This window comes from Halictus rubicundus, chromosome 4 (genome assembly GCF_050948215.1).
Source record: "Halictus rubicundus isolate RS-2024b chromosome 4, iyHalRubi1_principal, whole genome shotgun sequence".
In the NCBI taxonomy this organism is placed as follows: Eukaryota; Metazoa; Arthropoda; class Insecta; order Hymenoptera; family Halictidae; genus Halictus; species Halictus rubicundus.
The window spans coordinates 13,601,315-13,628,371 of record NC_135152.1 but is presented as its reverse complement, the minus strand read 5'-3'; the positions used below and the strand labels follow the sequence as shown (position 1 = coordinate 13,628,371).

Genomic DNA, 27,057 nt, shown 5'->3' with positions numbered 1-27,057 from the left:
GATCGTTGGATGATCGAAAGTAGTATGTCCGCGTGCGCTATGAGTTCAGTGTCAAATGGTATTCAAGGAAAATGGTGTCCTTTCTGACGGTGTTGGTTAAACTCTTTCCGGTTTTCGCAGCGCATAGTCTGCTGTTTAATTATACAAACGGAAGTATCGGTAGAAATGTAAACGCTACAAATGTAGTTAAAAATTCATGGACCGGTTACGCGAGAAATTTGTCGGAGTTTATTTATACGATTTCCACTTCTTCGGCTCTTGTAGATTCTCCACAAGAATCCAAGCCGAAGCAAGTCGATTGTCTTGGTTTGGGTACAACATTCGCGACAGCTTTGGAGTGGTTTTTCATAAACAAACCAAACGGAACCGATGCCTTGGACGTCAAGTTTTTATTGACTTCGAGGGATCAACCGCGACGTGTTCAGGTGATCATTGGAAAACAGTTCGGTTTAGAGTGGACAGACTTTCGAGTCGATCGTCCAACGATTATAATTGTACATGGATTTTTATCACACGGACAAGAATCGTGGATCAGCGATCTCGAGAAATCGTTTCTCCAATGGGTTAGTTCTCGAATCGTCACGTTATCTCCGTAATCGGATTGAAATCAAATCTGTATAACACGTATGTATTATATGATACTGTTCAGGGTGATGTGAACGTTGTAGTCGTCGACTGGAGCAGCGGCGGCAATACTTGGAATTATTACAAAGCTGCAGTTAATACAAGAATAGTGGGATATCAAATTGCAAGGTTTCCGCTTCGTTATTTTTTTTTTTTTTGTTCTTTCCACCAATAATAATTGTGCGACTATAAAATCGGCCGGGCATGATAATATTCTCTATTGTAAGGCTTCATTTCCTTTCGACAAAGATTTTTAGAGCATATAGAAAATGCGACGGACGCCGGAAGTATTCCTCAGAGTAACAACTGGGGACCTTTACATTTGGTGGGCCACAGTCTCGGGGCACATATTTGTGGATTCGCTGCGAAGGAGCTGAAGAAAAGACGAAGCAAATGGACAGTGCAAAGAATAACAGGACTCGATCCTGCCCAGCCTTGTTTCAAGAACGCTGATCCAGCGGTGAAGCTTCACAAATCCGATGCACCGTTCGTAGACATCATACACACCAATGGCAAATTGCTCTCCCGGATTGGATTGGGCTTACCGGATCCAATAGGTTGTACAATCTCTCGTTTCGAGCTGAACTTCGTTTTCCGGGATTAAAAATTTTGCACTTTTCTTTACACAATCCTGTGGATTTCGACGAGAAAATTCCGGAAATCTAAGTTTTAACGTGAGGAATTCACCGGTTCAAAAGTTGTGTGTGTTTGAAGTTGAGTAAACGTGCAAAATTTTTGGTCCAGGAAGGTGAAGTTTAACCCTCGTTTAGTCATGCTTCATTATACTCTTCCTCGATCAGGCCACACCGATTTCTATCCGAACGGTGGAAAAAGCCAGCCCGGCTGTACCAAAATAGACACTTCGTATTACCGATATTTACCGCTTCCTGTTCGAGGTGAGCACGAACTCCGAAATTGTTTGCCATGTTTCCAAATACACATCTCGATAAAACGACCAAATTCTTTCCAGCGATCAGTAATTCTATCTGTAGTCACGGACGTTCGTACATCTATCTGATTGAGTCTCTAATATCCGACATTAAGCATAATTGTACGTTTTGGGCGCATCCCTGGGATTTATCGTATCGAAATCTTATCGCGATAGAGACGGAACGTTGCACCAGAAACGTCTGCACCGAAATGGGTATAAACGCGATCAATTATCCGCAGCGTGGAACATTCTTCGTTGCCACATCGAACTCCATACCATTTTGTCGTAAGTTGTTGCTCGCATGTCGAACACAAAACTGTACAATTTTACAGACACGTTCACTTCTCTTTCAGTTAACGATACTAACGCGGTCGAAGCGATCGAAGCTATCGCGCAGATGGAGAAGGACAATGAGAACGAAATTTACGACTGATATTTATCATTGAATTAACATGTATTAACCATTTATAAATAAATGCTCTTTACTTTCGCTACTCGTTGCATATCCTGCACAAATCATTCGTTCCAGATGCTATTTACAATTTCGATCCGGAGAATAGAACGGTTCACGGTGTGGGTACACGTGTGCTGTGATCTCACGAGAAAAAAAAGATCCGAGTAAATGAAAAAGCACTGTGGCCGTTGATCCTCCGGTACGTTTACATTATAGCATAGTGACTCGAAACCAACTGTACTTTAACGTAAAACTAGCGGCGATTCGTCGACGCGATTCCCTATGTCCTATTAATACTATAAATTAATTCTATATTACAAGGCGTAGACCGTGAAGAAAAAAAAAACAGCAAGTACCATAATAACAGTTCGTTGTATTCGAAATATTTTCTTGTGCGTTGCGCATAGTCGGTCGCGTATGCATTTCATTGGCACTTCGATAACGTTATTCGACACGTAATCAACGCGTATCCGTTTTTGTCGGCAGTCGTTACCGGACTCGTAAAGTATCATTCTTTTCTTTTTTTGTCCTCGTCGCGATTCAAGCCTCGGCTATACAAAATGGTCAAAGTCTATACCCTACACTAGATTTAAGTAGAAATGTTATTCTAACCAGTCAAGGTTGACGTTTAACGAAACGCGCGTCACACTTGAGATTCAAGTGTGCTTTGGTAGGTTCTCGATCGACTTTGATCGATGGATCGTAACAGTGCAAGGTTCTTATCTCCGTGTAGCGGCGGTTGTTGGCCGCTCAGGGGCAAGGAATCAAGAAGAGAACCGAACAAGATCTCGTGTCGTCGGTGGATCAATGAATAACTTGCACGTAAGTGGCTGGAAATATTCCAGTCCGTCCTCTGCACTCGCCTATCCACCAGCCGTCCGGTTGCTTCTGATGCACCGTTATCAGATCCCCAGGATTCAAGCTGAGCTCGTCGTTCAGATTCGCCGAATACTGATAGATCGCCCTGCACTGTTCCGCCGTGGTGGCGTCGGTTTTACCGGTGGTCTCGGCAGCACCGTCGACCTCTTGATTGTTATTGTCCTCGGAGTGGCTGCTGAACTCGTCGAAGTCGCTGAAGTCGTCTTCGTCGGGCGGATTCTCGGAGTTCCCGTCGCCGGCCGTCCTGTCGGCCCAATCGCGGCTCTCGGTCTCGTGATCCTTCGCGAGGTGAACATCTATCTCGTCTTGGTCGTCTTGAAACTCAAACGATTCGTTCTTTGCCCAAGAAGGAACCTGACAACAATAGAAATACACTGGTTACTGGTTTATTCTTCTCTTTATACAGGGTGCGGCGCGAATTAGTCCCCACGATTTTTCGGATGGTCGGACAGAAAAATGTTTCTTACCAAAGTTAATCAGTATTTAACCGACAAGAAATTGCAATATTTTAAATTTAAAAAAAAATCAAGGTCGCTGTCGTATCTTTTAACGGAACTGGGTATTTTTAACTTCATAATATTGTAGACGACGTCGAAACGAATTCAACGACCTGCTGTACAATGACTTTCAGATGACCTTGAAAGATAATATCGCCATGAATCAATTGCCAGGATATTTGAAATATTTCGACGGTACGCAATAGCAACGCCTCGCATTTAGAGGTAAACTTTAATATTATTATGAATATTAACAGCGCATCGATACATAGATTTGTCGCGATATGAACTTCCAACATTGTTGCAAGAGATCCCAGAAAACATCAAAGAAGATATGTATTTGCAACATGATGGCTGCCTAGCTCATAATGCTGCAATTGTAAAATCATACTTAACCACAGTTTTTGGGGATGGTTAGGTTGGTTCAGTACTTAAAACCATCACTTTGAAACTGGCCTAAGTCCAATCCATTATTTTTTTTTTTTTTTTTTACTGTACAGTTGTAACCTCCGATGAGAGGTTATTCTGCAGTCTGCATTACATACATAATATTACAATAATAACCTTATACTAATGTGAAGGTAACGTAATAGATACATATCAGTTGGAGTCGCTTAATTGATAATGGACGTGATGGTGACATTATATACACAATCCACAATCTTTCAGGAAGGAACATAAAATCTTACATAGAGTGTTTGTGTATAGATCTGTGGAGTAGTACATTACACAACATGGGAAGAAAACAACCCCATAATCTCAGGTTATATATAAATTTCAATCTGTGTGTCATATAGAGGACATTACCATAAGACGTGATCAATATGATCAGGGTTATTTACCACATTGATTTTAGCTAGAGAGAAGTTAACACTATAATGACCAGATCTAATTCTGTTAATGGTCACAATGATTTCTCGAGATAAATTTTTCCCCGTGTACCAGGGTTTCCTTTTTTCGTCGTGAAAATGTTCAAAGTAGTTTCTGCCCTTGAATCGGCCTTCAGTAACTATATATTCATTGGTCCAATCCAGAAACAATAAATTGGTTAAAAATATGCTGGATACGTTTTTTGAGAGATGAACCATATAAAATTTTCTACAAGATATCAATGGATGAGAATGCAAAATTTAAAATCCTGGATTTATTACCACCTCGTGGTAGACCAAGAAAGTTCGAAGATATTGTATTGACACGACTTTAGAAAAATATAAGACGAATTACAACAGCGAAATACAAGGACATGATGGATTTACTAGGATACATACCACCGGAGCACCATGACTTCTTCGAATCCCTTCCGCATACACAAAATGTAGATGAGCAGTAAATTGTTATGTAATTTATGTAGTTAGAAAATGTCCTGAATTGCATAAATTGTGTTTCTGAAGTGTTGTAAAGATATATAAAGTAAATTGAGTATTGTTTTTTCAATTTGAAGCATTTTAAATTATGTCGAATGGACTCGGGCTCTTTCAAATTTTATAACTAATCTGGTTTTTAACTTTGGAAGCGGCTTAACTCCATTTTTGGTAAGAAAACACATATTATTCACTTAATAATTGCTATTATTTTAATAGGAACTGTAAATTTAACTCTTTTAGATACACTTGAGCAGCATGACACATTGGTATCCTATACGTACATTTTTAATTTTATAGTAACACAAACCCTTAAATATCTCAATTTCAGTATACGTGAAGTTAGGCCACTTTCAAAGTAAACGGCTCAAACATGCTCCGACAGAAATTGCAACAGATAGACCTGAAGGTTGCGCTCACCTTAAGGACGCTCTGCTGCAGACCTTGCTTGTCCCTCGAGACGAGAATATGTTCCGCCAAGGGATGCTTGCCTCGTTTGCTGCCTTCCACTTCCGCAAGCGTCCCCCCCACTTTGTACCTCGCTGCCTCCAGGTACAACAGCATGGAGCGCATCTGTCGGAATTGGTAAAAAGAATCAATTTTGCGATGATCGCGAGAAATCAACACAAAGAGGAAAAACAACGGTGGACTATAACATACGTGATGCAACTTATCCGTGACGTTCTGCGTGCTCTCGTCGGCGGCGAACGCGGGCGTCGAGACGAAAGCTCTGTGAAGAGTTTCGAGACCTTCGCGGCCGCGTCTTTCTCGCTCCAGGTCCTGTCTGATCAGATGTAGCACCCTGACCAGCGCCTGTTTTCGCCGATCTCTGTTCATCGCGAGGGTAACGTGCTCGGCGTAGAAGTCGGGCAGTAGTTGCTCGGAGTTGCAGGCGTCGTTGCTCTCGACTCTTCGTATGAGATTCTTGAGAATCTCGATGTCGTGGGACACGTTGCAGTTGCGCACGGGCGTGATCAAACGGTCGGTGCTCTGCGAGACGTGAAAATAAAAAGAGAAGAGAGGTGTCAAAGTCTTGCTCAAGGTCGGGGACCGATCGTGAAAGCGAATGAAAAAGTGGAGTAGAGAGAAAGATAGAGAGAGAGAGAGAGAGGGAGAGGGAGCAATCACCTGTTGCAAGCGAGGTGCGAGCGCCTGCAGGTGCGCCAGGTAAACGTTCGCGAGATCCTTGAGAGCGCTCGATCGTTCCTCTTCGAGGAGCTCCATCTGTTTCGCACCTTTTCTCACCGTGCTCTCGTACTCGAGCCTGGCTCTCTCGGCTCTCACGCTCACCGTGTAGAACTCCGTGTCCGCCCTACGGGACGAGTCCTCGGCCTTTCTCCTCCTCGCCTCGAGCTTGCTAGCCTCTTTCTCCGTCATGTGGTGATGATGGCTCGACGATTTGTTGTTGCTCTGCTGGCTCTGGCTGATCGACTGCAACCTCGCCAGGTCCTGCAACCTCTCGTTTTCCCGAGCGCAAGCGAAACTTTGCTTTTTACTTTTCGCGGCGATGTTGCGCCACTCGTGCAGAGATTTTCCAGCTTTGTCGACCGCGTTCTCGATCGACTTCCTCGAGCGGCCCTGAGCCTCCGCTACTCCCACCTGCGAATGCCCGAACGCCTCGTTAACGCCTCCTCCGTACCATTTCGGATTTACCAGAGACGGTACAAAAAATGTCCACGGTAGTCCTACAGGTCCTAGTCGATCGACCTTCAAAATTCTACGAGACTTTTGCGCGTCTGTGCTCAACTCACCGACAATTATTTCATCGACAGTCATTTCCCCGACAAATGGTATTGGAGTATGGGTATATAATAAAACCACACTCTATTATGAAATATGAAATAGAATTTGTATTTGAATAGCTTCTCTATATAGAAGCACGTTGTGAGACACGTCTATTACACTTCGAAAGAAACGTTACGAATGAAACACTAGAGATCGAAACAGAGGAGCAACAATCCAATATGAACCCATGCCGGGGACAATATACAATGTACATTAACTGCACTGTACTGTATGTATATTAACTGTAGATTGTAGATACAATGTATGCATACACAGGTCAAGACCCTCTTTCAAGACAAACGGCTCAATTATAAATTGTCGTTGAAACTATTGACGGTGAAATTCGGTATCAATGAAACCTTTTGTCGATGAAATGATTGCGGATGAAATGACTATTGGTGAGATAACTGCCGGGGAAATAACTGACGGTGATCTGAAAATGTCGGTGAGTTAATATTGTCGGCGAAGTTAGGTGAAACGATTGTCGATGAAATAATTGTCGGCGAGGAGACGGTAACTCCTGCGCACAGAGTTCGAGCTGGTTGCTCGACGATACGTACCTGCCGCGCTAAACAACGCTAAATCTACCGAGAGCCGACCTCCTTTTTTCTCGGTGCCGCGTGTTGCGATCGACGCGGATCGCAAGGTCGAGCATCATCTCTGACTTGACCTCGGTCGTCCCATCGATATCGAGACGAATCAAACTTACCCGGATCGGTTTGGCGAGCTGCTCGCTGAGCGTGATGCTCCATACCCTGTGTGCTTCCGCGGCAGCCTCCATTTCCTCTCCGATGCATCTCCATGCCTCGTTCACGCCTCCGCTGCTATTTCCACCTGCGTTACGAAACACCGCGTTGGTCACCGAGTAATTATTCGAATGCAAATTGATCGCATCCTCGGGCTTTATATAGGTATCGCGTGGATACCGTCGCGCACAGGCCCGTCTAATGGATACCGATCGTTTCGTGAAATCGAATCGTTTGTCCGAAAATCGTCGACGACCACGACACGTACCTTGGTCCTTCGCGCACGCTTTCGTCAGCTTGTTGCTGAGCTTCGAGAGTCCTTTGGCGTACGTTGCTTCCAGCTCCGCTCTGAAACCCGTGAAATATAATACAGACTCATCCTATCGAGATGCGAACGGTTTCGAAACGCGTATCGCGCGTAGGTTCCCCAGTCGCGAATACGTTTTTTCACACTATACAACGCGAGAATGGTGTTACCTTTCGTGAAGAATAGCTGCCAGCTCCTTGCAGAAATCGCCGCCCTGCTTGACGTACCTTCGCACATCCTCGAACCCGCCTTGCCCTCCCTGCAACCAGAAAGCGACGCGTATCGATAAATCACGCGCCCATCTTCGTGTCCCTCCGTTCTCGTCGCCTGTCCACTTTCGACAAGAAAGTCCCGGACAGGCACAGAGCTCGTTCTACGGTTGAATAATCGCGGTACTTAAGGGGAACGTTGGGAATAGCGGTAACCACGCATCGTGGCTCGCGAGATGCAACATTTCTAATGTCCCGCGAATGAATTATGAGCATTTCTTTCAGCGGCTTCACCTTCTCCTTCCGGAGAAGCATCACAGACGTCGGGTCGCGCGTCTCGCGTCTCGCGTCGAGGAAACGAGAAATTTACGGTGTACAAGCTTCCGTTTCACTCGGCCGCCGATATCTCTGTCTCGTTTCCGCTCCGTTCGAGACGGGACACAGCCCCCCGGGCACAGGTTATCCGATTTACGACGATCTTGACCGAGCCGAAGGAATGAAAATTCAACTTTTCCAGAGCCTCGAGCTCGGTCGTGACCGGAGAAAGGCAGAATCGATTCTCGGTACGCGTTCGCGCTGATGCCGCTCGGCGAGACGTTTACTTTCCCGCGTCAAATCCCCGAGTCACGCCATCCGAGAATCGCTTCCACGTCGCTTTTCTCTATTCTGTTCGAGGAAGATTCGCCAAACGTTCGAGCTGCGAACCGAAGCTCTCATCGATCCGACACGATAACGACGATACGTTTCTTTCGTTCGAGGCGAACGTTCCGCGAGAGAACGGGAACGATTCCGAGCTCGCGGAATCCTCGGAAAGAAAAAGAAACGGTTTCCCGATAACATCGATAAGAGAGAACGGTAAAAACGGTTCTCCACTGCGCGAGGAATACCGTGCGAGATCGTGAAACGGTAGGCGCGTCGAACGCGCGAGTCTGACGTTTGAAATCCACATACGTATGCAAGGGTCAAAATCTAGACAAACTGTCGCTTCAATATTGCAATGAGCAGTTTAGAAGCGGTCAATTGTGTTTCCTAAAAGTCCAATCTACGTCTGTATGGAGCCCAAATTGCGAATTTCTACCTCATCCTGGAGTAATTTGTAATATTCGGCAGAAAATTCGAATTCTGAAGCAAGTATGACGTCACAAGATGGCTGCCGCTGAGAGATTCACTTCATTTCGAGAGATTTAGTGTTCGTATCGAAAAAAAGGCTCCGTACAGACGTAGCAAAGACATGTACAAACACGGTGGTATGCATTTTTAATTGATTGCTTACTTATTTGAGACGTAAAATGTCTAGGAAAAAAGGCACAGCGTAACATAGCGTGACAGTCAAGGCCAAATGCCTGCCGGCCCCCTTAACACTAGAACTACCGTACCCTAAACGTGATTTAGACATATCCTTTTATGATAACAGCAAGATTGAATTTGCTCGGGTTTCGTACGATTTTTATGGTAGCATGTACTCCAAAGAAGAGATACAGTGAGGAGCAAAACTGAGTCCACACTATTTGAAACAACATAACTTTTTAAAAATTAGATCAAATGACTTGAATGTTATTGAGAAGTTAGAAGGATTGGCTTATTAGACGAGGTGTAAAAAATTTTTTTTTTAAATTTGAATTGGTCGGAATCGCAAAAGAAATAGTAAAAGATGGTTTTTTCGGCTTTTTTATCTGAGCCTGTAATGAAAATTTAAAGAATGTGTTTTCCATGCTGAAAATTTCATCGATATTGGTTAATTCGTTTACGAGTTATAAACGATTAAAAGTGCGATTTTAAGTCGAAAATCGTGGAAAATGTTACAAAATATTTGTAACATTTTTTGTAATTTCTTTGAAATAATGCCACAAGAATTGCTAGTGGTGCTTCAGCGTCACCACTCGAGTGCAAAGGGTTAAAAAATGTCTCGTGAAAACGTTTTCATAGTTTCAGTAATCGTGAAAGAAGAAATCATCCACCAGTCATTTTGACTGGTTCGGTAGTTTATTGTTAACACGTTCGCCGCTAACCAAATTTCGAGTCTACCGTTAGAATCTGATAAGTATTTTTCATGACAGCCATATTTTTAGTTTCCAAATGTTGAAATAAACGTTACTTATGTTGTATAAATTGTCAGTATATAAATATTTATATGAAACGCGGATCCGCGGCGTGCGCACATGACAGGTATTTTTTCCCAATGTATTGACGCTGATATGCGTCACAATTATTCGTGCATTATTTGGGTAAGGTTTTATTGCACTTCGTAATACTCTGTTCTAAGCATTATGTTGTAATAAATCTCACATGAGATTTCCTAAATAAAAAAAAAAGCCCACGATTTCCAATTGCACGTATCAGCTGACTCTCTTACTTGTACGACGAAGAGCAAAGTATTCGCCTTCGACTATTATCCATGATTTCGGTTCAGGGTTACATTTAGGAGGCGCGAATTAATGCGATAAAACATTCATCATTATACGGTCACGTAATAACGATTGCGCCGAGTCTATGTGTCTTTTCTTGTCACGCGCCGGTGACGTTATCACGAGTCAGCTCTGTGCGGTACACATATTTTTCGTCTTACAATTTAACGAGCGATGCCGACACGTGGATTACAGGTTTTTGAAAACACCTCCGAAATCCCTTGCGTCCTAATCGTGTGTGCTAGGACCAAGCATAAGCCGATAGTAAACATCAACAAACCTCGATCGCGACGCTCATCACTTTTGTGGAAGCGACGAAGAGTAACGCGATCGATCGAAACCGAAACCTTTGACGCGTACACGTCACGGGCAATTATCGTATTCGAAAAGGGCGTACACAGAGAGAACCCGTAAGCTGTAAACGAATCGGTAATTCGATCGGTTCGGCATCGGTTCGAGTCGAAGTCGCGAAGGAATTACTGGTCGAAACGTTAATTGAAAATCTGTATGGTTGTTATGTGAAAACGACAACCGGTATTCTCGGTAATTAAACCGGTCGCCGCCGCGGTAGTCTAAAAATCGTTCATTTTTACTACTGCTCGAAATCTGGATTTCGACGAGTTACGCGACGTCTCTCGAACGTGAAATATCTCATATTTTTGTCGGGTGGGCAACCGGATCGAGGGAAACGTGTTCGAAAATGTCATTGGTCGCACGCAACACCTTTTCGCGGTGTTACGGCGAAATCGGCGTGCCTTGCTCGGTTCTCGTAAAATTCGAACCCGACCGAAGGTGAACGAGCGACGCTCGACTCCCGACGAATTCGAACGATTGCCGAAAGAAATTGCTTCCAGTCCCCGTAACGAACAAAGAACCGCACGCTTCGCTCCATCGGTGCGTTTCGCGATTAAACGTGTACCAGATAAACGATACGAACGAACGCGTGCACGAATCTCGCAAGCAGGAAAAAATCTTGTTTACGACACTGGCGATTGCGCAAACGATAAAAGAAACGATCGTTCGCCATGCGAAGCAGGGGGGGGGGGAGGGATTGGATACGTGGCATCTGTATCGACTGCAGATCGCGACCTAAAGGTCAACGCGACACAAATGGCTGACAAACGGTGCGCAACAGGTGGTGCACGCCTGTACGGGCGCGTTGCACCGATCTTCCTCCCACGCTCGAGCGTCAATGTCCTTCGAGTTTGCAGAGATCGACGAGATTGCGAGCGAGGGGATCTCCACCGATAAACGTTTCCTGGCTGGCGCGCAATCGAACAACCACCGAGAAGAAAGTTTTCAATGAGCCGCGTAAACTTGACCTCGACAGTTTTCGGGACAGGTTCTCGCGTTCGTTCGAGTTTCGAAAATCTAGCTGGCCGAGCCAACGGTGATCCGATCGTTCAACTTGTCGCGTGGCCAGCTGGATTCGACATCGGTAAAAACGTAAACCGGACAAAGTCGCGGAACAGTGCCAGAAATAACCGTTCGAGACCACCGCGTACAGATAGAACCGAGACCTATTGGAATATGGGTATAAAAGCACACTCTTTAATGAAATATGAAATAGAATTGATATTTGAACAGCTTCTCTGGAAGCACGTTGCAAGACACGTCTTTATCCTTCGAGAGAAACGTTACGAATGAAACACAAGAGAATGAATATGAAGAACTGAAGATCGAGGGTCCCATGCCGGGGACAACATGCAATGTATATGTAGATGCAATGTATGCATACACAGGTCAAGAGCCGGTTCAATCGATCCTACCTTCTAAAGAAATGATAGATTCATTCTGTTCTACATTTATGAAATGAATTCCAACAAATGGGTTCCTTGAATACCGAGTTTTGCCGACAATGTTTTAATAAACCGAAATCGTTAATACTTAACACCAATTAATGGTGTATCAGTAGCATTGCTATTTTTCTATGCAAGGGAATAAATACAGATGTGATGATACATTGTCGTGTACCGAACACGCCGTGTAGCTGAATGAAAATAGACATCTACTTCAATAATTGGGCCGTTCATTTTGAGAGTGTAATAAGTCGATTTGTCAATTATTTTTTGTCGCCCGCAATTACGCGTACAACTTCAAGTTGGCTGTCACATTTGTGAAATCAATTCCAACAAGATCGATATCGTGAGAATTTTCGAGTCCAGGCCGACTGGTTCGGAAACGTTTTGGATGCGACGAAAGTCGGAAAGCGATGTCCGGATAGAACGGCAGCGACTCTTCCTTTCCCTTTTACCCTGCTCGACTCGACACGACTCGACTCGACACGATTCGACCGACTTCCCCGACTTCCTCTAGTCGGGTTCACGGGACACGGTGAAATCGCAGAGGTCGCGGGTACTATCGCCCCGGCTGCGTACGTTCCAAGTTGCCGGCGCTTTCCATTGTAGCACATCACTCGATAAGTCCCCGGTCGGACATATATATGGCAACATTGTTGACAGACCCACGTGATTTCCGGGTAGTACTAACCTTCGAACAGTACGTGTCAAAATTTCATGGCATTCTGACCGCCAGTTTAGAGGTTGCAGTCGTTTTAGTGACCCCAGTTTTGTAATTTACAAGACAATGGATAGAAAGGAATTTCGTGTGTTGATTGAACACTGTTTTTTGATGGGGGAAAATACTGTTGGAGCCAAACAGTGGCTTGATAAGCATTTTGGGGACTCTGCACCAGGGATATCAACTATTATTGACTGGTATGCTGAATTTAAACGCGCTCGTACAAGCACCGATGATGCAGAACGCTCTGGTCGCCCGAAATCGGCAGTTGTTCCGGAAAGCATAAAAAATGTCCACAAAATAGTTTTAGAAGACCGTAAAATGAAGTTGCGTGAGATAGCTGACACCTTGAAGATATCAGAAGGTAGTGTCTTTACAATTTTACATGAAAATTTGGGCATGCGCAACTTGCTTTCGAAGTGGGTGCCGCGTTTGCTCACACCGGACCAGAAACGACAACGCGTCGACGATTCAGAGCGCTGTTTGGAGCTGTTCAAGCGAAATAAAAAGGATTTCTTGCGTCGGTATGTGACAATGGATCAAAGATGGATCCACCACTACACGTCTGAATCAAAAAGATCGACAGCTGAGTGGACAGCAACCGGTGAAAGTAGTCCAAAGTGACCAAAAACTAAAAAGTCGGCTGGCAAGATTATGGCATCCGTATTTTGGGACGCGCATGGAATTTTGTTCATCGACTATCTTGAGGAAGACAAAACCATCAATAGTGAATATTACATGGCATTATTGGATCGATTGAGTGCAGAAATCAAGAAAAAACGGCCCCACACATGCAAAAGAAAAAAGTGCTGTTTCACGAGGACAATGCCCCGTGTCACAAGTCGATGAAAACAATGGTTAAATTCGATGAATTACGCTTTGAATTGCTTCCCCGCCCACCGTACTCTCCAGATTTGGCGCCCAGCGACTACTGGCTTCTTGCAGACATGAAAAAGATGCTCGAGGGAAAGAAATTTGGCTCAAATGAAGAAGCGATCGCCGAAACTGAGGCTTATTTTCAGAGCAAAGACAAATCGTTCTACATAAAGGGCATCGAAAAGTTAGAGGAGCGTTGGAATGAATGTATCACTCTTGAAGGAGAGTATGTTGATGAGTAAAAATTTGTTTTTCTTAGTTAGACCGGAGACTTATTGAGTGATGTGTTACGATGAATTTTGCGATTTTATGCGCGTTCTTGAGAGAGCGATTATCTCGCGAGGAAAGTCTCCGGCTCTACCGATACTCGCCGAACGCGGCAAAACGCAACGAAAACGCAGCGAGGAAATTCGCGCGGCTTTCTAGAGAGCGGACTTTTGCGGGCCGTCGCGAAAAAGCGAAAACTGTACGCGTTTCCGAGAGGCCGATAGCCTTTTCGCGGAGCGAAAGCAGTATTCGGCACGTTAGACTCGAAGCGATTTCGAATTTACGAGCACGATCCCGTAGCCGGATCGACCGTACCGCGCGGTGCATCCTTCACCGGTTTTCCGATTCGAGAACGCAGCATCGCCAGCCGCGATCAAAGTGCAACGCGGTATCTTTCGATCGGCGAAGAAACACGGAGAAGCGTTGTCGCTCGTCGTACATACCTACTACCTACGCGAGTACGGGTACGGGTGCGAGCATAGAAACACTCGCGGACGAGCGCGCGCGAAACAAAGTCGGTTATTTTCTCCGCCCAACTTTCCCACACTTTCCATGCTTTGATAGTTGCTCGAAACAGTATTTACGTTTGCCGGGGTCCCCGGAGGCACGGACGAGCACGGTTCCATCGGGCTTCGGAGAGAGAAGAGAAACGGCAGAACCGAAAGCGTCGGTAAGATCGTGGAAATTTCGGCTCGCGACAGGTCTTGAGAAGCGAAAGAAATTCGATCGAGAGAGCGAGAGACGGTTGACGCGCAATTGTACGCAATTGCGGGTGCCAATTCGCGATTCGGAACGAAGTAGAACGACGATGATATACCTCTTCGGTCTCGTGAACGTGAAGCAGATGAGTGGAGGCCATTAACCCTCTGATTGACCCCAGCATTCTCCTCTTAATCGGGCCGACTTTTCGAGCGCGATCTTTGGTCTCGCCGGTCTCGTCGTCCGCCTCCTCGTTTTCCGCGTCGGAACAGGGCCTGTACGCGCGAACTGACACCGGTCCAGAACCGTCCAACAGATCTTCCGCGCTGCTATGCAGTTTTCTCGGACCGGCTCCGTTTTCGGGAGAACGAGCCTCGATTGTCTCCTCGGTGACGGAGGCCATGCCGAACTCCTCGACCTTCGTGATCGAACCCGTGTCCCTCGCCGTCGCCCTGGTCAGGTCGTAGGACGCGCACTTGATGCTCGGGATGTTAGGGATGTTAGGGATGCTCGGCGGTGGCCCGGCCTCCGCGGCGAGGGCCCCGACCGCCTGCAGTCTTGCGTGTTTGTTCACCACCTCGTTGATCCTGGTGGTTTCGTCGCGCAGCCAACTCCTCATTTTGTCCCACGCCTTACCCAACCGATGCTTCTGTAACTACGGACGCGCGCACCCATGTACAGGGTGTAACAAAATTTAGTGTCATTGTTTTGACAGATGGTTGTACTCCTTCGGATCGGTGGAGATTTGTTGAAAGAAATTGCCGCAAAATTGACTTTGACCTTGCAATTCAAGGTCAAGTTTTTTATGCTTGTATCGCATTCTACTCGCCACGGGGACCAAACTTGTCAAAGGAACCGTAGGTCGCAACTCCACCGTTCTCTTATAAAACAATGTTAAATATTTCAACTCAAATATTAAATATTTAATATTAAATGTTAAATATTTTTGTCTTCCGTTACTCGGGTTTCTCGTTCTTTGCCATAGAATAGAACCATCAAGGTTTATCGCTCTTAATAGTCGTGCTTGATCACCGGCTTCGATATGGCCACCATTATTACGCGAACAGATCCTTAGTCTTTCTTCCAAATTTTTGCGAACTTTTTCGTAAATGTTCGATATAACCTGCACACGGTGAAAAGCGTCTTCGATTCGTGATTTCAATTGCTGCATAGTTTGCGAGCTAAGGTATAATTTCCAAATGCTTCATCGATAGCATGAAGCATCTGACGCACACGTTATAACGATGCACGTTATGATTTCTTCCTCTCCTTTGCATAACTGACGTCTAACACTCGCTACACAAGAGAGCAGAAAACATTGTGATTATTGGCAGTGGTTATCTGAAAGTTATGATGTTTACTGTCCTCTATTTGTTTACATCCGTTCTGTTTACGAAATAACGGTGGCCATATCGAAGCCGGTGATCAAGCACGACTATTAAGAGCGATAAACCTTGATGGTTCTATCCTATGGCAAAGAATGAGAAACCCGAGGACCGGAAGACGACGTTAAAATATTTAACATTGTTTTATAAGAGAACGGTTGAGTTGCGACCTACGCTTCCTTTGACAAGTTTGGTCCCCATGGCGAGTAGAATGCGACACAAGCATAAAAAAATTTGACCTTGAATTTCAAGGTCAAAGCCAATTTTGCGGCAATTTCTTTTAACAAATCTCCACCGATCGAAGGTGTACAACCATCTGCCAATACCATGACACCAAATTTTGTTACACCCTGTACAGACACAGTCCCATAAGTGTTCGTACGCTCTTAAAAATCGCATAACTTTGTCAATATTGGACTATACCGCTTCAATTTTTTTGAGAAGTTAGAACTATTGGATCACTACGTAAAGTGAAAAAATTTTTTTACAAAAATTGGTCGAAAGTGCAGAGGAAATACTAAAAGTTGTATTTTGCAACATTTTTATGTGGACTTGCATTGAAAATTTAGAAAGTACGATTTGTAGATGAATTATACATATTCTGAGAATTTCATAAAAATCGGTCAACGTTGCAATGAGCTGCAGATGTTCCAAAATGATCACACAAGGGCGAAATTCCGTGAGAAGGTCAAAAATCTGCGACTTTCAAGTCTTCATCGTTAAACGTTTGTAGCTCGGTGCAATGTTGACCGATTTAGATGAAATATTCAGGATATGTATAATTGATACAGATGTACAAAACGTACTTTTTAAATTTTTTATATAAGCTCGCATAAAAAGTATTTTTCAGTACTTTCTCTGTAATTTCGACCTATTGCAATTTTAATCAAACATTTTTCTCACGTAATATAGTGATCCAATTGTTCTAACTTCTAAAAAAAATTCAAGTAGTACAGTCCAATGTTGACAAAGTTATGCGATTTTTAAGAGCGTACGAATATTAGTGGGAGTCACTGTACACGAAACGCTCGACGACGTCCAAGAACAGGGCTCGAAAACCGATTTGTATACCGCAGTCGCATCGACGCCGTTCGGCTCTTGAAACGCCTAGCGTGTCGATAAACCTTTATTTCGAACAACCCGACTATTTGCTAATTCTGCTAAGTCATCAAGACACGTCGCACTTAACCCTTAACGGTCCGGAAGTATTTCAAGTTTACCAGGTCCAAGCTATTTTCCATACGAAGAGAAAATGTGGACCCAACATTTTTCCATCGAGTATAGAAAATATTTACATTTTAGTGAAAATTTATTAACAAACTAAAATATAATAAACTCAACTGTGTGAAATGAATCTGAATTTTGCATGCGAAGAGGACAAAAGTGCAGGTAGACAAAAACGGCAAAAGATAACGGAACATAGATAACAAGCGGAAACAAATTCACAGAAGTGACCTGCCACAATGCTTAACGCGTTCATTATGTAAATAGGACAACAATAAGAGTGATCAAAATAATAAAATGATTTTTGCCACCATATACGCGGCATTGGACCCAGTAAGTAAAAGTGCCATGCCGATTATACGACAGCATTGGTCCGTTAAGGGTTAATAATCTGACCATGTGTAATCAATTTTGAAAACTTCCTAGAGAGTCGGTACGATGTTCATAACAACGACGCGTGGTTCCCCAGGGATTAAAGGCCCGGTCTTCGTAGATTCGCGATAAGGTAGAGTGACTGCATTACCGTCAAAAAATGGTTTCACGTGCCTCAAGTTTTCGTCCTTAAATAAAAATATTTTGTCGCTGGGAAAGGGCTCGTTCGAAAGAGGAAGGTTCAATCTAGTGCGCGCTGGTCAGGGGCTGCCGAGATTATGCAGATATTTAGTAATATAAGCGTTCGAATTAGGCCAAAAATTGACGATGCGCATGCCGTGGAATCCAAGCATTATTTCTGCCATTGGATGAGTTTTCTGGATGAAATCGAGACCAGCGCGCACTAGAAAGTATCTCCAGCTACAAATTCAGCTAGATTTTGTCTTGATTCTCTGCGAAATAAAGCGAAAAACTTGAAGCACTGGCGTCAGAATTCGTAATATCGATAATACAGAGCAAACAAATGCGACAAGTTTAGTCACAGACTTGGGAGCCGTCGGATCAAGACCAAGGCGGATCTTGCGTCTGTGAATGGAAATTATTAATTAAAAAGTCGCGTGACTATCCCGGGCCCTTAATGCTAAATTCCATAGATTACCCGAGTCCACGCGATCCTTGGACATTTCGGTCGTTTGCAACAGTTGCTCGGAATAAATGTTCCGTTCGGTTCCCGGGCCCTGTTCGAGATCGCCTTCGCGAAGAGACCTGGCCACGCGCATCTTTAGCTACCTTGGATCGCCGGATCCGGCGAGACACGGTGGACAGAGCGTCGTTCGAGCACTCGGGATCCGAGTAGGATCCGGACATCGAGGCGATTCCTGCGTCGTACTCCTCGTTGTCCTCCGTGCCGTAGCTTTTCCGGCCGGACTTGAACGATCTAACCGATCTCTTCGCGCGATCGTTTCGGCCGTTCCTGTCGCTGTCGCCGGGCGAATCGATTTTCACGGTCGCTCGTCCGTTCGCTTTCACTGGCGGTCGATCGACGGAATCGACGGAATCGACGGAATCGTCGGGCGTCACCGCTCCTCTCGTCGATTTCTCGTTGAATTCTTCTCGGTTCGTGCCGTGAATTCCATTACCTTCGCCGGCCGTTTCTGCTTCGTCCCGTCGACTTTCTACGACTTTCTCGAATTCGATTTCAGTTTTGGTGGTTTCGCTCTCGGTTTCGATTTCCTCGGGTACGTACGAATTCCTGGGGACGTCGTACAGTTGATAGGACGGGGACGAGTCGGTTTGCTCCGCGTCGTCGGCCACGCCCGATGGCACGGACGTTGATGTGTTCGTGTCGGGAGCCAGAGGTTTCTCGTCGGTGTGCAGGAAGCTGAAGCTGATCGTCGGCACACCGTCTTCGTCGGTCTTCACCGAAGCGACCGCGGTCAGTTCCACGGTGTTCCTGTGCCGTTTTTCCCGTTGGCAAACGGCCGTTTTTCCGCGATCTCCCGAGGGACTCGTCGAGACGGGCTCGCGGTCTCGCGGCGACACCGACTGGTCGTCGTCGATCGCGGACACTGTCGATCGTTCTTCGATCGGCTTGCCGATACCTCGATTCTCGTCGCAGAAGTCACGGCAGTGTACTATCACCGGCGCCGGGGCGTCGTACCAGATCGTCGTCGAGTTGCTGTCGTTGCACACGTTCGCGTTCCCGTTCGACGACGACAGTATTCTAGCCGATTTCAGAGAGGCCCACGCGTGTCTCACTTCTTCCATTTTCTTCCTCTTCCCTGGTCGTTCGATTACGTCTCACCGCATCGCGATTCACTTCGAACGTCGTCGTCCGCGGCAGAAACGCGCTCGAACAATAACGTCGTAACGTTCGCGCGATAGCGACCGATAACGCGATCGAAGCGTAATATCCTGTCTATCCGCGTGAGCACGGGGAATCGATCGATTTACCTGCGGGCATCGAATTTGTAAACGTTCCGCGGTGGGTAACGGTCAATGACATTTCTGTTGTCGTGTGCGAGCACCGGCCTACGTCGCGTGTCGCCGCGATGATTCTGTTATCCGCTTCTGTTTCGAAACATCGGCGAAAGTTACGCGGTACGACGACAGATTCAAAGGTGTCGCGTAACGTTACGACGCTTCCAGATTCGAAGCTCGTTACGCGAAATTCGTAATTACGGCTACGACACTGCTCCTGCACCACCGTTTCCGCCTACGGTCGCTCGCTTTCGAACGTCGCGACGCACCTGCGGCTATCGGTCTCGCCTCTGCCGTGCCAATTTCGCGATTTATCGGTTTTCCACGTTCTCCGTCCCGGTTGCGCGCAGCCGCGCCGTCAACGTTGCCGACTCATTCGTCGACCGATTACACGGCGACGCCGACGCCGATCCGAAGCGATACGCGTAGCATCGGGCGACCTTGCGAATCGCGACGCGTCGACCGAGCGTTGGAGTCGCGATCCGGATCGATCGCGCGGGATCGCGATCCTCGAGACCGTGTTTCAAGGTCGATCGTCGGAGCTTGTCGATCGATGGCTTCGCGCGCGAGACGGAGTTCTCGATTTCCGGAGGCTGAGAGAGAAAACCAGAGAACCGTAAAAACAACTCCGCGACGCTCCGTGATGCTCGTGCGACGACGTTCCAGCCGCGACTGGATTTACGCTGGAAGCGGTATTATACAACAGCGTCGGTCAAACAATTATATCCGTATTATGTTGCGTACACACACACACATACGTGTTGCACAACCCCGTGCAAACTGTGCAAACGGTGCAAACGGTGTGCCTCGCGGCACGACAAAAATAAGACGCGCTCCTCGGATTCGCGTGAAAATTGAATCGCGCGGACGGCAGGTACCGTTCTAATAATAGATTGTAAATCTTCCTTATGAAACGGTTAAGCGGCGCTTAACTCGCGGCACGCGTCTCTGCACGCGATTCTCCGGCGGAACGGTTCGAACGCGTTCCACCGCGTCTTACAAAATTCCACGGGATTTTCGAAAATCGAGACGAATTCGCTGGCAGCCGTTCGCTTCTCGTCGTGCGAACGGAACGCGCGCGCGCTACGTCGAACGGAGCGGATTTGTCCTACTGCCGCGGATACACCGCGGGACGAACGTTTCGCGGCGCGTATGCCTTTTGTCGCGAACAATCGGCTGCATCGCGAGAACAGTCGAAACGACGCTCCATTGTCCCACTTCTCCGATCGCGTCTTCGCTGAAACGGCGCGGCGTTTCTTCCCCGGAATGGAACGTGTTCGCCGTGAGCGAACGGATCACCGGCAACCGCGATACCGGTAAATCGCGAGACGAGAAACCTCGCGATTCTGCCGCAGTCTCGGAATAGTACACGATACGCGCCGTGACGATCCGTGATCGACGAAGAGGAGAGCACAGGAACACGCGACAACGATGCATCGAGAACGGTGCACTGTTGCGAGTTGCGAGAATGGGCGCGGGCCGGGGCTCTCTCGCGGTCGGAAACGTAATGCGCGTTTAGAGCGTAACGCTCTCCGAGGCGGCCGCGACCAGAAGCGGATAGTTTGAGCGACAAACGCGTTTCTAGGCGGGAGGTTGTTCGTTTTGTTTCGAGATTATATTTAGATTGGTTACGCGCCCGCGCGCTCGCGCGACACTCGCGTTACCGAAACATGGTGCATGGTACACACCAGATCGCACCATACAACGGCGCACAGCGCACAACGCTGCGCGGCTTCACCGAACGCGACGCGACGCGACGTAACGTCGATAGACAACTGCAACTGCAACAGCCCGCGCCCGACTACGTTTCTCAAACTTGCACCGGCAATTCTTGCGACCGGTTAACGAGCCGTTTACCCGGTTCGCTTGCCCAACCGAAATTGTCGAGACCCGACGCGAGAACCTACGATCAACGGTCAATTTCCGTTCGGAACGATCGGAACCGATCGGAACGAGAGCATGACGCTATAAGCGATCCTGCCTAGTCGACGGGACGGGACGCGACTGAACTCAACCGTTTTTTCGGGAAATCGTGTTTCGTTCTAATTTCGATCGCGCGTGCCCGCTTTCACGAATAATACAATTCTTCATCCAGCCGTTGTAGTTCTCGCAACGAGATACCACGGACTTTCTCGGACGTCGGCCGCTTCGATCTTACCGAAGATGCATCGAACCGAGAGGGTACGCGCGATGAAATCCATTTTCGCCTACTTGCCACGCGACCCGTAGGAGCGCCCGCGAGGACGGCTCTTGACCTTGCCTGGTTTTTCGGGCGAACAACGCGACGCGAGCATTCTACATTTCGCCGACTCCGAAATCGTTAAATACGACCGTCTAAAGATAACGCCCGCTTTCTTTCTCTCTTTCTCTTTTTCTTCCGCTCCCTCTCTCTCGCCGAGCGGGCTACTTATCGTCCACGGAAGGTGGAAATTCTCGCGCTGTACTCGAGGCGAGCACGGTCCCTCATTTCTTTACGTAACCACCGGCCCTGTTACCGATAAAACGGAACCACCGTTGAATCGGTGCGGGGAAAAGCGCCAGTCAGTCCGAATCGTTCGATCGACCACCGTTCCTCGAGATGTGCTGTCCGTTGTCTCTCGAGAAGACACCCGGGACGGCACAGAAGTTCACCTGACGTAGCTTAGTGTAATCACCTCAGCGAATAGCGAGCACGCGTGTGTCTGCGCCTGGCCAATCAGACGGTTTCTTTTCTTTCCTTCCGAGTATCTTCTCGCGAGACTCGAGAGTACTTTCGCAATGTCGCTGTTCTGCGTTCAACCGATCAATAGGTTGATCGTAGTATGGTAGTTTCGATTTCGCGAAACAAAGGGAACGTTTTCGGTGCACTCGATTTACAGCGGCGGATTAACGCGTTGAATGCCACGCCAGTTTTACAGGGTTTGCCGGTGGCGCCACGATGAATTTTCCATTATACGATACATATAATGTTGAAGTATTACCTACAACAAATAAATGACAGCGTGTAGCCATGTTTAACACGTTGGTTGCCACGGGTATCACCGGTGACCCCCCTGGCGCTGGAGTGCGGTTTTTATTGATAAGTATTGACATTTGTCCAAATTATGTATAATATTAGGTTGGGGAAAAAGAAATCCATCGTTTTTACGTGAACTTCAAGACTTTATTTAACATGTTTCGGATTGTCCGATTTGGGTGAAATATGCACCGTTTTGTTCTATAATTTGTTGCCATTTTAAAGGTAGCTTCATAATGCCTCTCCCATAGAAGTCTTGGTCCCTAATGGCGAAAAACTCTAGTAATCGATTTCCACAGTCTTGTCTTGATGCCAATTTCTTATCGCTAAGGAAATTTTGCGATGCAAGAAAAACATGGTGATCGCTTGGTGCCAGGTCCGGACTATAGTGCCGGTCACCGGTGACCCCCGTGGCATTCAACGCGTTAAACGCGGAGAATTGAAAAGTCTCCGGACCGCTGTCTCGTTTGCGGATGGTTCGCGCTTACCCTATTCGGTGGTCTAATCGATCGAGAGAATCAAGCGATCGATCGTGTTTCTTGCAAGGTGCGCGACTTGCAACGGCCACGCAAATACGACGAGCACGGAGGCAGTGTGCTCGAGGAAACGCGAAGCCTTTCTAGGGACAGCCGAGGTGAATGAAACTCGCGTAACTCCGTGGACAAAAGGGAGAGAGGCGGGGAAGGAGAGAGAGAGAGAGAGAGAGAGAGAGAGAGAGAGAGAGAGAGAGAAAGAGAGAGAGCTACGGAGAAGGGAACCGTAGCGACGGAAGTACGGTGCACGCTTATCCGGTGTCGAACCTTGCCTCCAGCCATGGACGGCTTGTTCTGTTACCTCGTTGACCCACTACCCGTTATAGAAAATACGGTTGTCTCCCTTTTTATCGTCCCCGCGTCGAACGATCTCGATTCGAGCCGACTCGACGCGATTCGAGTGTCGTTTCTTCTTCGTGCCGTCTCCGATATTTATCCGTTCCCGTTCCCGTTCTTGTTTCCCCCCTACAATCCCAAAGTCCACTAAAGACAACCGCCTCGAGTGTTCCTTAATTATTTGTGCGACAAGCACGACGACGGGACAGCGTGAGTCATCGATTACCGGCGAGGCAATCGTGGCACTCAACGTCCGAGGTTCGTCTATGGCTTATGGAAATCGAGTTCGATCGAAGATGGTGTCGCAAGAAAGATGCACTCGTAATCCCGGATAGAGACACGAGCGACGAGTCGACTCGTTCGAGACGAGCACGTGTTTTGCATCCGGTTTTTCTGCACGGGAACCAGACGCGCGGTGCGCGCGACAAACGTGGTAAGCGCACGCCGTGCGCACACGAGCGAACGCGAATACTTACGATTACGGACGCAGCACGATCTCGGAAGACTTTCGTATGACCGTAGCCGGGAAACCAATGACATCTCGGACGCATCGTGCCGAGTGGCGACACTCCCTCGATCAAATTGCTATCGGACGTTTACGCGCTTCCCAAAACATACGTGGCACGCACCAGGCATCTCGTTCGAACCGCTCGACTCGACCAGTAACGTGCAGTTACTGTTGCGACAGCTAACGAGAACTGGAACGCGCGACACCGTGATTCGGAGTTCCCACCGAATTCTCGACTGATAATCTACGTACAACGAGCGCTCGTTCCTCTCTTATCGGATAATCCATTATGCTAGCCGACGCGACATTCTCATCGACCAAAAATTGCGAAATATTGTACACACAGATCGGAAACGTCTATCTCGCTGGCAAATCGATGACCGTGTTCCAGTAAAAGGATTCTCTGGTCCCGGATGATCGAACTTTCTCGATTCGCGATTCGTCATACGCGATCCACGATTTCCTGGCCGATCCACCACGCTCGATCGTGTATTCCCCGTGCCGGTGACGTGTTCGCTGAAACCCGAGCATCGCAAAAAGGATGCTCGAACGCCGGCGATTTTGATCGCTACGTTACAGCCCCGTGTACGTACTCTCACTTTCTCTCGAAGCCGTTTCTGCGTGCTGTGCGAAGAAACGCGCAAAACTAATGCATGACCGCCCGTAAACCCGACCATAAACGAATCGACGAGAACGACGAAAACAACTGTGCGAAACGTGAAAGAAGGAAGACGGGACAACAGCCGTCGCTCTCTTCCTGGAACGGAACCGATCGCCGATCGTCGATGCGTGGAAACCTGGAAACCTTTCTTCTCTCTCTCTCCCCCTATTTCTGCTCTTTCTTTCGTTGCTCCGATTTCCATCGGTCCGGCAGACTATGGAGAACATAGTCGCGCGAAACCGGAGAAGTACGATCGTTTCGTCCATGTGTAATGGCGGGTTACGAGTTACGAGAGTTACGAGTCCCGCGTGTACGTTACCGGTTACGCGCGATATTTTGCCACGGGTGTGTCGCGGAATGACGATAATTCTTCCGCGAAACGATTCCTCTGCGTGCTTGTTGGCGAACGTCGTTGGCCAATACCGAAGCAACGATTTTACGTTCTTCTCCTGAATAGGCCAACGCTAGGGATGTACGGGATTCCCGTAAAATATTCGGGATTCCCGTAAAAATCCAGGATTCCCGAAAATATTCGGGATCCCAAAACTGTTCGCGATATAGAATAATATCTGGGACTGCTAACATAAACATTCCCGATTAATAAGATATGTAATCTTCGAGAACACAATGACTTTCGGATTCTGGTAATTGTTTCTTTTTTTTTTTTTTTTTTATTGAAGCTCTTTAGACCCTTGAATGTGTCCATCTGGTAATTGTTGGAAGTATGGAGAAATTCAAAATGTCGGGAATCCCGAACATTTTCGGGATTTCGCAATTCTCGGGAATCCCGAATCGTTTCGGGAAAATTCGCGGGAATCCCGGATCTTTTCGGGATTCCGAAATTCTCGGGACTCGATCCCGATCTCGATAAGAATTCCCGTCCCGACCGGGATCTCGCACACACCTAGCCAACAGGACCGTGGAACACAGATAAAAGAAGAAGTATGCTGGTTGCGCGAAGAAACAACCGGATCGATTGTCAATCTGGTGTCGCTCTCTCGATCGAAATCGGTGTGCGGTCTTTCTGAAGTGAACCAACGAAATCCGTGCCATATGCGGTAACAATGCGAACCGTATTACCGTAAGTATACGGTGCCTCGGAACACGGTGACGCGCGTATCGCGTACGAATCGATATGGGTTCATAGTGTAGCGGTCTGGTTGGTAATAATACAGCGACGATGATCAACCGGAAACGGCTCGTCAACCGGAACGAGGCTCTTTCGCGACGCGCTCGAGCTGCGAACAACGAATACGGCGAATACACCGAATATGCACAGCGAATAGAGCGAACAGCGTAACGTAACGCGATCCTACGAACCGATACTCTGTGTATTTGCTTCCTATCCGCAATAATACTCGTGTCCATCGAACGAACGGCACAAAAATACCACTCTACGATCGGTTACGCGGTCGGAACAAAATTTCATCGCTACAAGTACAGATCAAAGTGAATAGAATTCAGTAGAAGAAGAAGTAGTTTTAATAGTAGATTTTCTCAACGGGACGGTAGGCAGTACAGTGAATTCTCGTTACGAGTCAGTTGCGCGGTTCCGGCGACTGCCTCTTAGACGGAATCTGAGGTTCTCGCCGAGCGTCACATTTGAAATACACGGGGCACGCTGGAAACCTAAGAGTCACATCCGTCTATAAGTCATAAGCCTATGACTACTAACCGATAGTGACAAACGAATATGTCTTTCTCCAAGACAATGTTGCACGTAGACCTCGAGAGAGACGGCTCTCGTGCTTCGGCCTCTCACCGCGGTGGTGTGGGTAGTTCCACTGACTCCAAATCGTAAGGTTGCCACTGACTCGTAACGAGAATTCACTGTAACCGTAAACATATCCGTCGCTCGAGTACGACGGAGTTCAAGTTACTCTTCTCATTGTCAGATTCTCCACGTCTCGTTGGACAGACCATAGTTCGAGAGCGACGTTCGCGAATTCTGTAACGGAGACAAGCGTGCATATTAGAAGAGGTCTCGAAACGCACCGAAACGAAAGGGAAAATCGAGCGCAAGCTTTCGGGCTCGGTTGTTTTGTTGCTTGCTCCTCGGGTCCGTGGGAGTAGAACCCGTTTCACGATGTTGCGCGAGTCGTGTACGGCTGCCCGACATAATAAGATGCGTGTCTATGACGTAACACTTTCACCCCCGAAGGCCTTTCTGCAGGCGGGCTTACGGGCTTGCGGGCCTACAGGCCTAAATACGTTACCGGCCGAGTGGCACAGCGATCGAACCGATCCGCTCGCCAGAATCTCGAGGCCGTTGCCGCCGCTCTTAGGATATTTGAATATCGATGTAGCATGCACGCACGCTTCGCAAACTGTTAGACGTTACACCCAGCAACCTGCCATGCCGCTGCGGCCATTCTCCGCTCGTGCAACAGCCTTCTTTCTCCGTCACCGATCCTCCCTTCCATCTTCTTCTCTTCCCCATTCTCCTCTTTCCCTCGAACTCCATCGATAATTACGTAACGGAGTAGAAAAGTCTATACCGTGA

The 27,057-nt window shown here is 47.2% G+C and overlaps 2 protein-coding genes across 2 annotated transcripts; one reads left to right on the top strand and one right to left on the bottom strand.

Moving 5' to 3' along the window:
- The first annotated feature begins 37 nt into the window (after positions 1 to 37).
- LOC143353583 (phospholipase A1) lies at positions 38 to 2,049 on the top strand. The gene is made up of 6 exons (XM_076787029.1): positions 38 to 563; positions 650 to 753; positions 874 to 1,181; positions 1,425 to 1,520; positions 1,595 to 1,840; positions 1,909 to 2,049. The coding sequence occupies exons 1-6, from the start codon at positions 72 to 74 to the stop codon at positions 1,986 to 1,988; spliced, it is 1,326 nt and encodes a 441-aa protein (XP_076643144.1). The 5' UTR covers positions 38 to 71; the 3' UTR covers positions 1,989 to 2,049.
- On the bottom strand, positions 1,991 to 19,370 carry Nost (Nostrin). The gene is made up of 9 exons (XM_076786994.1): positions 18,331 to 19,370; positions 14,679 to 15,215; positions 7,755 to 7,843; positions 7,546 to 7,625; positions 7,241 to 7,365; positions 5,875 to 6,345; positions 5,407 to 5,736; positions 5,167 to 5,319; positions 1,991 to 3,242 (listed from the first exon to the last, which is right to left on the bottom strand). Exons 1-9 carry the CDS (start codon positions 19,306 to 19,308, stop codon positions 2,814 to 2,816), a joined length of 3,192 nt encoding a protein of 1,063 aa, XP_076643109.1. The 5' UTR covers positions 19,309 to 19,370; the 3' UTR covers positions 1,991 to 2,813.
- Positions 19,371 to 27,057: the final 7,687 nt, after the last annotated feature.